The sequence below is a fragment of the Myotis brandtii genome, unplaced genomic scaffold (genome assembly GCF_000412655.1).
Source record: "Myotis brandtii unplaced genomic scaffold, ASM41265v1 scaffold420, whole genome shotgun sequence".
NCBI lineage: Eukaryota > Metazoa > Chordata > Mammalia > Chiroptera > Vespertilionidae > Myotis > Myotis brandtii.
The window spans coordinates 1,709,894-1,722,002 of NW_005366109.1; the positions used below are offsets into that span (position 1 = coordinate 1,709,894).

The 12,109-nt window shown below is 41.9% G+C and overlaps 1 protein-coding gene across 1 annotated transcript in view; it reads right to left on the reverse strand.

The window, feature by feature from the left end:
- GLO1 (glyoxalase I) overlaps nt 1-11,654 on the reverse strand; it is a 25,810-nt gene extending 14,156 nt beyond the window's left edge. Inside the window, exon 1 of the mRNA XM_005873787.2 lies at nt 11,539-11,654. Within this exon, the coding sequence (XP_005873849.1) occupies nt 11,539-11,622 (84 nt within the window). The 5' untranslated portion in view covers nt 11,623-11,654. The remainder of the gene's footprint in view (nt 1-11,538) is intronic.
- Between the last annotated feature and the right edge of the window lie 455 nt (nt 11,655-12,109).

The following is a 12,109-nucleotide window of genomic DNA, read 5'->3' on the forward strand; positions in this document are numbered from 1 at the left end:
CCAAAAGTCCTTTAAAAGCTGCTGACTCCCCTCACTGGGTGCTGGAGCCATCCTGGCTCAGCCACCTGGTGTACGGATGATCGAATAAATTCGTAATCCCTCAAAAAAAAAAAAATTACTGTCTCTAACACCATTGTGAAACTATCCAATTTAAAAATCAGGAAACAAGAGATGAGACTTGACTGATAAAAGGGTATAGAGAGTATAATAACTCATGGAGTTAAGATTATCATTAGCATTAATAATTTGCCTTGGGATCTGACATCACTAGGGGGTTTACTTGCATTAGGTACATACTCTGAGGTATTACTGCCCGTAGGTATTAATGTCCACATTTAATAGATGAGAAACATACTCAGAATGATTAAATGAATTGCCCCCAACTTTCTGATGCTAAGCTCAGGTCTTCTTCTACCGCAGGTATCTTCCAGACCATGAGTCTCTTAACTATGTCTGTGCTTCCTAACACATTTTTATTCTTGTCATAACCAAGGACTTAACAAGATAGGCCTGAAAACTCTGACCTCTCCCTTCACAGCCATACAGACATATCCCCCTGTAACTCACATCATCCTATATAATAAAAGGCTAATATGCAAATTGTCCCCTCAGGAGTTTGACCAACCAGGAGTTTGACCACTCACTATGACATGCGCTGACTACCAGGGGGCAGCGTAGAACGAAGGAAGTCCCCAGCCGGCCCTGATCGCTAGCCAGGCCTAGGGACCCTACCCATGCACAAATTTCGTGCACTGGGCCTCTAGTATACAACACAAATACATGTGATTCATTCAGCATCATTAGGAAATTATATTTTTATATTTTGCTAAAAATTTATTTTTAATCCTCACCCAAAGATATTTTTTCATTGATTTTTAGAGAAAGTGGAAGAAAGAGGGAAAGACAGAAATATTGATGTGAGAGAAACACATCAATCAGTTGCCTCCTGCATGCGCCCTGTCCGGGGTCTAAGCTGGGGAGGAGCCTGCAACCAAGGTACACGTGCCCTTGACCGAAATCGAACCTGGGACCCTTCAGTCCACAGGCCAATGCTCTATCCACTGAGCCAAACTGCCTAGAGCTATTTTGCTAAATTTTTAAATAACAAAATTGTACTTTTATTGCAAGCATTAAAATTCTCATTTAAAACAAAACTAGATTAAAAACTGTCGTGATACCCTGATCTTAAGGAATGTAATAACTTAATTCTTCATTCACAGTTTATAATCGTATAGAAGGCAGTTGGCTCTGAAGTTACAGTTCTAGAATATCTGGACAGCTTTTCTCAGTCAGGTGCCACATTCCTAAAAGTCTGTTCCAGCAATCAGCCGAAAAAGAAAAAAGCAGCTACTGACATCCAGGTACTAGCCTGGCACTCACAATTAGGCTTTGATTTCTCCCGTTGAACGTAACTGCAAATATCCCTACAAAATTGCTCAGCGACTGCAATGGAGTGATACCAAAATAAAAGCCACAAAACCAATTCCACTTCCTACTCTTGTTCCAGCAGAGATTAAAACAGGCACTTCGAACCCTACAAAAATAGCAAATATTCCTCTCAGCTAATACGAGTGACTGCTGCTTCTCTCTCAGTTACAACATTTGCCTGAGGCTGGCTCCAGGCCACAATGCAAGTCCAACCAAGGCAATTACAAAGGCTGTCTCTGGCAGGCCTCACGGGGGGGACAGTTGCCTTCCTCACACCACCCGTGGTGCACAGCCAATACTCTGTAGTCTCTGGAGGGAGTTGCAGGCAAGAACTAAAATCTAAAGATGTTCTTGGTTATTCTATGAAACACTAATTACTGCTGTGAGGAACTTTGCAGATGGAATTAAGGTTACTAATCAGCTGACCTTAAAATAGGAAGATTAGCCGGGATTATCCAGCTGGGTTCAATGTACTCTAATGAGATGTTAAAAACTTGTATAGGAACAGAGAAAAGAATGAGAGATGGCAAAGAAGATAGAAGCAGAGAGGTGTGGCAGGAGAGGAAGTCAGATTCCAAGGGTGAGAAAGATTGAATGTGCCACTGCTGCCTTGGAGATGTAGGGGCATGTGTGCAAGGAGTTATGGATGGCCCCCAGCTGAGAGCCAGCAAAGAACTGGGACCTCAGTCCTACAACGGAAAGGAACTGAATTCAGCCAATAATCTGAAAGAGTCTGGAAGGACTTCCCTCCTGAGCAGTGGTTCTCAACCTTCCTAATGCCTCGACCCTTTAATACAGTTCCTCATGTTGTGGTGACCCCCAACCATAAAATTATTTTCGTTGCTACTTCATAACTGTAATTTTGCTACTGTAAACAATATGTAATTATATATGTGTTTTCCGATGATCTTAGGCGACCCCTGTGAATGGGTCGTTCGACTCCCAAAGGGGTCGCGACCCACAGGTTGAGAACCGCTGCTCCAGAGCCTCCAGTAAGAGATGTAGCCCTGTCAGTACCTTGATTTCAGTCCAATGAGACCAGGTCGGACTTCTAACCTATAGAACTGAGATAGTAAATCTGTGTTGTTTTAAGTCATTTACCAGTAGTAGCAAACTAACACATCTCAACGTAAGTCCGCAACTTGTTGAGATAGGGTTTGATCTATTACACAGGTTTTTAAAAATTATTTGAAATGTTAGTTACTACTGTATATAGAAAACCCGAGCTATCTACTTCTCTGCCTTAAGAATGTACAATGTGATACAGTTTTATTTCTTCCTTCTAATCTGTATGACTGTTATTTCCTTTTCTTGCCTTACTATACTGGCTGGAACTTCCAGCATGATGTTCAATAAGAGTGGTGAGAGCAGACATCCTGGCCTTGTTCCCCCAAATTAGGAAGAAAGCATCACCATTATGCACAATGTTAGCTCTAAGATTTTTATAGATGTTCTTTATCAAGTCGAAGACATTCCCATTCCTATTATTTTCTGGGGGGAAAACATCATGAATGGTATTGAATTTTGTCAAGTGCTTTTTCGCAGTCTTTTGATATGATCATATTTTCCTTCTTTAGCTTCCTAATGTGGTGAATTACTCTGAGTGATTTTTGAATATAGAACTAGCCTTCCATTCCTGGAATAAACTCCACTTAGTCATGGTGTGTAATTCTTTTTATATATTGCTGAATTCCATTTGCTAATAATTTGTCAAATATTTTTAAAATATATTTTATTGATTTTTTTACAGAGAGGAAGGGAGAGGGAGAGAGAGTTAGAAACACAGATGATCAGCTGCCTCCTGCACGCCCCCCACTGGGGATGTGCCCGCAACCAACGTACATGCCCCTGACCGGAATCGAACCCAGGACCCTTGAGTCCGCAGGCCGATGCTCTATCCACTGAGCCAAACCGGTCAGGGCTTGTCAAATATTTTTATGTCTACAGTTGTGAGGGATATTGATTTGTAGTTTTTTCTTTTTGTACTGTCTTCATCTGGTTTTAGTATGTTGGTAATACTAGCTTTATAAAATGAACTGGGAAGTGTTCCCTTCTCTTCAGTTTTCTTGAAGGGACTGTGTATAATTGATGTCAATTCCTCTTTAACATTTGGAAAAAAATTTCAGTGAAATCATCTAGGCCTGGAGATACGCTTTTTGGAAGATTATTAATTATGAATTTGATTTCCTTATGTTACAGAGCTATTCAAATTATTTATTTCACATTGGGTAAGTTATGACAGTTTTGTGTTTTCCAAGGAATTGTCCCACTTCATGTTGTGGACGAAAGGGGCCACATGCTGACCTGACAAGCTCAGGGGAGGCCTGCATGGCAGTCTTGCAAACTCAGAGACCTAAAGTAACCACAAAGGATGGTCACTTTATGGGCAGTTATGTCCTAGGCCAGTATCTTCACTGACAAGATCAACTTTGATCCTTACTGAGCCCATTTGCCTTTTTGCCTCTAAGATAACATACCCTTGAAATGTCTGGGTAACTTGTAACTTCCCTTTTTCTGGAGCCCCTGGGGCACAACCAAATGTTCTGGGCGCCAGGACAGATACTACAAATTCCTTCATTATCATGTTAATTGATCCTGCACCCACCTAAGTATGTGTCCATCATTTTACTTTTTATCCAATCCCAGGGGTTTCCCTGCTTTGCTTTATCCCTCCTCCTTAATCTATCACCAATGAATTTCATGTAACCCACCTACGTCCCTCCTTTGATTGCAAATGTATAAATACAAATGTAACCCCACCATTCTCTGGAGCACTATCTCAATTCGTTGAGGTTCTGCTTCCCAGCATATGTTGACAGTTTAGCTCAAATAAACTCACAAAAAATTCTTTACAGGTTTCAATGGTTTTTTTACATTAACAATGTAAATTGTCTAATTAATGAACATAGAGTTGAAAATTGATGACTTACTGCCTTTCTGACACTCGTAGTCTGTAGTGGTATTCCCTATTTCATTCCTGATGTTGGTAATTTGTGTTGTCTTTCTCTTTTTTTTGCAGTCTTGCTACAGTTTGTCAATTCTATTTTCCCCCCCTAAGAATCAGCTATGTTTAATTGTGTTTTTTTTCTATTTTCTGTTTTCAATGTCATTGATTTCTACTCTGTTATTCCCCTCCTTCTGCTTCCTTTGGATTATTTTGCTCTTCTCTTTCTAGGTTCTTGAGGAAGAAACTTAAATGACTGATTTGAGACTTTTCCTCTTTTCTAATGTATGCATTTTGTGCTATAAATTTCCCCCCTTAGCACTGTTAGCTGATATTCCTCTTTCATTTTTGTAAAGACAGAAAAAGGCCTCTCCTTTTCTTTGCTGTGGCCTTCCACAGCATCTGGTAATTAAACCCCAAGACTGTTGGCTCCTCTGATTCAAACAGTTCCTTTGTTCAAACTCGGGCCAGATAAGCTACTCTCAAGGTTGCAATCTCTCATGCCCCTTCTCCCTGCTGTTTTCACAACTCAGGGATAATTCGCCCCAAGGAATTTCTAGTTAGTAGAAAGTTCCCCTCTCCTCTCCCCTTCAAACAAACTTCTTTTAAAACTCTTCATAACTTTGTTCTAAGTGTGTCTTACAGGCTTGGAAGAAATACTGATAAGACACCTCCCTAGGACATCTGCTGGACTGTCTCCTGAAAAGCAAATAAACTAACTTTTCAAGACAGCCCCTGGTATCTGCTCAACTTCAACACAATCCCCCTCCCTTCCTTGTCACTTAGCAGCTGCAATTGCTTGCTCTTTAAAAACAAAAGCCACTCTTTGGTCCCTGCCCTGTACTGACTAGCAATAGTTGGCCCTTTCCTCCCTTGGAAAGGAAAATAAATTTCCTCACTGCATTTCTTATCTCAGTTGTGAATTCTTTCACAGCCTGCCTCACCAGCCAAAGTCTTCGATGTATTTTTTAAATTTTTCCCTTGAGAATTCTCTTGACACATGGATTATTCAAAAATGTATTAGTTAGTTTCCAATTGTTTGAAGATTTTCCTGTTATGTTTCTGCTACTGATTTCTAGCTTGATTCTATTATAGTCAAAGTACACACTATTTCAATTATTTTAAAATTTCTCAAGTTGGTTTTAGGGCCTGTGACATGATCTACCTTGGAATATTTTCTGTGGGCACCTAAAAAAGTGTATTCTGTTATTATTGGGTGGAGTGTTCTATAAATGTTGATTACACGTTCTTGCTGATTAGATCTTATTTGCTGAAGGTGTTGTTAAATCTACTTGCTAATTTTCTACCAATTGTTGAAAGAGGAGGAGTATTGAATTCTCCAATTATAACCGTAGATCTGTCTATTTCTTCTTTCCATTATATCAGTTTTTGCATCACATAGTTTCGCAGTTCTGTGGTCTGGTGCAAACACATTCAGGACTGCTATGTCTTCTAGGTCAATTGACCCTTTTATCATTATATCATGTACTTCTCCATGATCATTTTCTTTGCTCTGGAATCTACTTTGTTTGATATTTATATAGGCACTCCTGCTTTCTTTTGATTACTGTTTGCATAATATATATTTTTCCATCCTTTTACTTTAACTTGCCTCTATCATCATTATATTTGAAGGGAGTTTCATGTAGATAGCATGTAGTGGGGCATATTTTAATTTTTCTTTCAGCTTGAAATATAATTGACATATACTACCATGTAAGTTTAAGTATACAGCATAATGACTTAACTTACATATATTGTATAATGATCAGCACAAAAAATTCCATCATATATGGATAAGCAAGGGCATGTTTTCCAATTTACTCTGCCAATCTCTGTCTTAATTGGTATATTTACATCAAATGTAATTAATGAAACATTAGGGCTTAAGTTGGCCATTTTTCTTATTTTTGTTTTGTTTTCTTTCTTTTTTGTTAATCCTCACCTGAGGATATTTTTTCCATTGATTTTTAGAGAGAGTGGAAGGGACGGGGAGAGACAGAGAGAGAGAAACAGCGACGTGAGAGAGACACATCTATTGGTTACCTTCCGCGTTCACCCCAACTGGGCCGGGGATCCAGCTTGCAACCCATGTACGTGCCCTTGACCAGAATCGAACCTGAGACCTTTCAGTCTATGGGCTGACGCTCTAACCACTGAGCCACCGGCTCGTTCACCCCGACTGGGCCTGGGATCCAGCTTGCAACCCATGTACGTGCCCTTGACCAGAATCGAACCTGAGACCTTTCAGTCTATGGGCTGACGCTCTAACCACTGAGCCACCGGCTAGGACTGTTTTCTTTCTTTTCCTTTGCCCTTCTATAGATCACTGGAACATTTTTTATAATTCCATTTTGGTTATTTTTACATGTATTTCTTTGAATAGCTTTTTTAGTGGTTGCTCTAGGTGTTTCGTTATATACAGGGTTGGCAGAAGTAGGTTTACAGTTGTATGTGAAACAGAGTTTATCCTTGTATTATTATTTATTTATTTAATTACTGTATTATTTATTATTATCATTAACCTATGTTTGCCCACCCTTGTATATAAGTAACTTATCACAGTCACTTGGTGTCATTATTTATCGGTTTGAATCAAGTATAGAAACCTTACCTCTCTTTACATCCCTTTACTCTCTCATTTATGATTTTCTTAAAATACTTCTGCTGGGTTGGGGTAGAATTTCAGGTTTCCCATGTTTCTCCACTGACACAGCACAGGAGGAAAGCTTGTTACTTCCTGGTGAGATGAAAGTTCTGGCTCCCTACTCAGCCTTCTCTGACATCACCCTGGCAGGGGTAGGTTAGGCCCCTCATTATTGTCCCTTGAGTAGACCAGACTCCCCATTCAGCCTTTGCTGGTATAGGTGGGGCTGCGGCCATAGTTTTTTTCTGTGGTGCTTGGTTGTAGCAGAGCAGTTACTGTCTAAACAGTGGTTCTCAACTTGTGGGTCGCGACCCCTTTGGCGGTCGAACGACCCTTTCACAGGGGTCGCCTAAGACCATCCTGCATAGCAGATATTTACATACGATTCATAACAGTAGCAACATTACAGTTATGAAGTAGCAACGAAAATAATTTTATGGTTGGGTCACAACATGAGGAACTGTATTTAAAGGGCCAGAAGGTTGAGAACCACTGGTCTAAAAGTTTCTGTGTTATCAGGAAATATTGCCCATTTCCTGGTCCTATGGCTAGAGAGAGAGGCTTTCCTTGGGCTTTTTTTTGGTCTGCACCCATTGGCCTTTCCAGATTGCTAGCTTTGTTAGCTCCAAGTCTGGGCTATCCGAGGCAAAAAGAAAACTGAGGAAACGCACTCCCATGATGTTCTTAGGGGTCTCAAAGTCCCTAGCCAGTCTGCCTTCTTCTCCTCACCTTTCAGTCTCCTGTTTGTTTTACATATAATGTACTTATCATGAGGAAGAGGAAAAAGTATGTACTCTCCATTCCCAGAAGAAGTCTACAAATGGATTTTATACAACTGCCCCCAACAATGTTTGGTCACTATATGTCTGTTCTCAGGATATATCAAAACTTGTCAAGAAGCCAATAAAAAATATTCTTTAAAAAATAAAGTATCAACAGCAAGTACATATGGTTGGTGCATACTTCTCTAACTTCACTTTTTTCACTACTTCCCTAAACTGGTAATCTCAAATGTTTTTTATTTCATACCCTTATGAGTTCACAAGAAGCATGCACCCTCAGTAAATGTATATTTACTTTAATTATGCACAAATATACTAATAAAACACATATATTATAAAACATATTTACCAAATACAAATCTTTATAAGGTGAGAAAAACAAGTGAACATAATGAGTGATCATAATTTCTTTGAGCATCCCAATGACTGCTTTGTGTACCTTCCCCTCAACTTGCACTGCCTATAACTTCAGTATCATTGCCTGTAGGTCCCTGCATCATTTTTCTGATGTCATTGTGCTTTTATATATACTACTAGAGGCCTGGTGCACGAATTCGTGCACCAGTGGGGTCCCTCAGCCTGGCCTGCGGGATTAGGCCAAAACCGGCTCTCCAATGTCCTCTGAGGGGTCCCAGATTGCGAAAGGGCGCAGGCCAGGCTGAGGGACCCCACCGGTGCATGGTCAGGGCCAGGGAGGAAAGCGGGAGGATGGCCAGCTGAGGAGGGACCACAGGAGGGTTCCAGGGCATGTCCGGGCCGTCTTGCTCAATTCTGATGGGCCGGACCCCAGCAGCAAGGTAACCTACTGGTCAGAGCGTCTGCCCCCTGGTGGTCAGTGCACATCATAGTGAGCGGTTGAGCGGCCTTAGCACATCATTAGCATATTACGCTTTGAGTGAACGGATGACCGGACGACCAGACACTTAGCATATTAGGCTTTTATTATCTAGGATGATTCTCTCTGCCTAGAACAGTCATTCGTCCACCTGGCTATTGTCCTTTCTTCCCATTCTTTCTTCCCGTTACCTCTGCATCCAACTCTACTTGGCTACCTCCTTTGTATTTGGTAAAACTCAGCTTAAATGTCATCATCCCTTAAAGTTTTCCCCAACTCTATCACCTACCACTCCAAATTACTGTAACAAAGGACATTGATGGGAACAGCAGAAAGACTGACTTTAGATTACTACTTGGGAAAAGAAGTATTTGGCCTTTTGAAGAAAGTTAGCCAAATAATATAGCCCAGGATATGGTCAGCTGTACATTCTTTTGTCTACCTTTATGACAGAGACGCAAATGATTAACAAGTGAGTGGATTTTCCACCACTGCTGCTCTCTCCTTTTCAAAGCAACCCTCAGCACTTACCTCACTTTCTGGAAGAGCCTTTTAGGTGTCCTCATCACCTCAGGCTTAGATCCCTCCAATCTATTCAACAGAACCCTGAATGGTTCCTCACTACTCATATAAATCCAGCTTCCTTAGATGTGACATTCAAAGCTTTCTCCATGATCTGGATTCAACCTACCATTCTAGCTTTCTCTACCACTGCTGCACTGCTTAGATGACCCAGACTTCAACCAAAAACACCTAACTTCCCTCTCCAGAACCTGCACCACATCACACTGCACCTTTCTGATATCTCAGCACATTTTTGCTCAGAGGTGTCTTCCACCTAGAATACCCTTCTATGTAATTCTGTCTCCCATGTGGCATTGGAATCCCATCCATCTTTCAAGGAATGGGCCCACCCCCACCTTCTGCTTGAGCAGTCCCGGATCCCCACAATTGAAATGCAGCCTTAAACTGTATAACTTTTCATAGTGTTGAGAACACCAATGCACTTTATCATCATAGTAGCCCTTTTTATGCTCCTTTTACAAACTCGGCCCAAGTGCTCTGCTAAAGTCACTGCAGCCAATGATGGAACTGGGGATTCAAATGTAGGTCTTCTGACTCCAAGTACCCTGTGCACACACCATATCACAGATGCTATCGTCAAGAATTTCTTCCTCCTGTGCTCCCAGGATGCTTTCTAATTTTAACAGCACGTTACTCCCAGTTCCATTTTATGTTAGAGTTGGTGTATATTTGGTGAAGGGACCTCATCTTGTTCATCCCAGTATACCCAAACATTCTTTATATATAGCAGGTAATCAGTAATCAGGCTGGATTTAATTCATTTAGGTTTTTAAATTTACTTCATCTCAAGTTCCAAAATTAGTGCTGAAAACAGTACTCCAGAAGTGGAGGCTGGAAGTGTGGCTCCTCCCTGAACAAGTTAAAGTTACTCAATACCTATGTGCCAGTCTCATTTGTAAAATGGAGGTAATGCCTGCTTCATAGGATTGTTGTGAGGATTAAATTAAGTAATGTACGTAAGACAGCCACTCAGGGCCTGACACACTCAATATATATAAGCTGCTAGTACAGATTCCATTTTATGTACCCCACATGGTAGTACCTCAAAGGTCAAAAAATTCTGATTTCAAAAAAGAACTACTCCAAATCACCAAGAGGAATTTAGACTATGAGAAGTGTAAATTAAGAATGCAAGGAAGTGTACTGTACAAATTTCATAAAGATCTCCCTGAAAAAAATCTACTAGCCCAATACATAAAATCCCCAGTTACCTGGGAAATCAATATATACTGAACGACTCTATGTGAAATAACTAGGTATTATTATTAGAAGGTATACAAGTGAGATGAGTGTGAGAGATTTTATATATATTTGCCTAAGAACCAGATGTTAGTCAGAGGCTTTCGCAATTACAGGTGTATGACTACTTCGCCCTGAAGGCAAAGAGCAAGGAGGGACCACAGTCATGCACCCCTCTTAGAGGGCTGCATAAAGCACATTTAATCCTCAAGGAATTTAGAATTTCCCCAGCCCATTGAATAAATACATGAAGGCGTTTACTGACACTGATGAGTACTAGAAACCCCCCCGACTGCTGTGTCTAATCTTGACAACGCACCCAAGTACCACACCTCAGTGAGTTAGTTACACTGACTCTTAGTACAGACATGTTAAGCAAGCTGGAGGGATGAAAGCCTTCATGTGCAACAGGTCATTCCTCCACCGAGTAGATCGGTGAAGAAACTTCTACGATTCCTTTCGGATCTAAGCTCCATGATTCTGTGATCTCTCCTAGGGCTACCTCGCACAGGCAGGGCAGAAGGGTGGCTGTGAGCATAGAAGCGAAGGAAAAGCGAAATTCTGGGCGCGGTTAAAGCCGAAGCGATCAAATTAGCTTCTAGGAGTGGAGCCTGGAGCCAGGGCAGTGACGGAAAAGTGATGCAGGCTGGGAGAGGCCGGCATGGACAGAGACCTTCGAACCTGGGTTGGGAGTTAGTTCTGAAATTGCTCGTCTTATCCGCCACGGTTACTGACCTTGGGAACACGCACACCCACAGACAACGGATCTGAATCTGAGTTAGTTGTGGCTTCCAGTTAACATCCCCAAATTAAAAAAGTTAATGCAAGTTGGGTTGCAGGCTTTGAAACCATCTGAAGAACTGGACCCTCTCACGGAACCCCCATTGCACACCATTAGCCCTCTCCCCAGCCCACTTCGGCCCGTCCGAGGCGGACAGAGTTGCACAAGCGGTCGAATGGGGTTCGAATCCAGTCCGAGCCGGGCCTGGCTGAGCCCGGGGATCTGCTCTATCTTTGGACCCCAAAGGCGTGGGCCACGCTGGGCTCCCCACTCGGGAGAAATAGGTTCTGCGCCCACCTTGGTGCTGGGGTCCGGGTCCGAGCAACAACCGAGGGCAGCCTGGTCGGTAAGGCCGCCTGACGCGGGCTGCGGCTCTGCCATGGCTGCACTGCTGTATCACGGACGAGGGTAGGCTCCCGCTGCCTTCCAGCCAATAGCTGTGCGGAGAGCAAATTGGTTCTGTGCTGATTGAGTGCCAGTGAGTCAGCACCTCCAGCCACAGAGGTCTGTGCCCCGAGACTACAACTCCCAAGGTGCCGTGCGCCTAATGGAGGCCCGCTTAAGGGGCAAGAAAAACAACAAACAAACAAACAAACAACACTGTTGGATGACAAGAGTGGTTTTTCTTCGTTGTTTGATGACCTAATTTTTTTTAAGTTCATCGCTTCTCGGCCTTTTGGCTAAGATCAAGTGTAGTAAAGTTCAGTAACCACTTATACCTCAGGGCTACAACTTGGTAGGAAATTGTTTCTGATGGAAAGAGAATTGGGAGTTACTATTTTTAAAGTATAGGAATCCCAAAGTCTAAGTTTAAACAGAACAGGATAATTAAGACAGTTCTGACTTAGTAAAAAAAAAACCTAGGTTC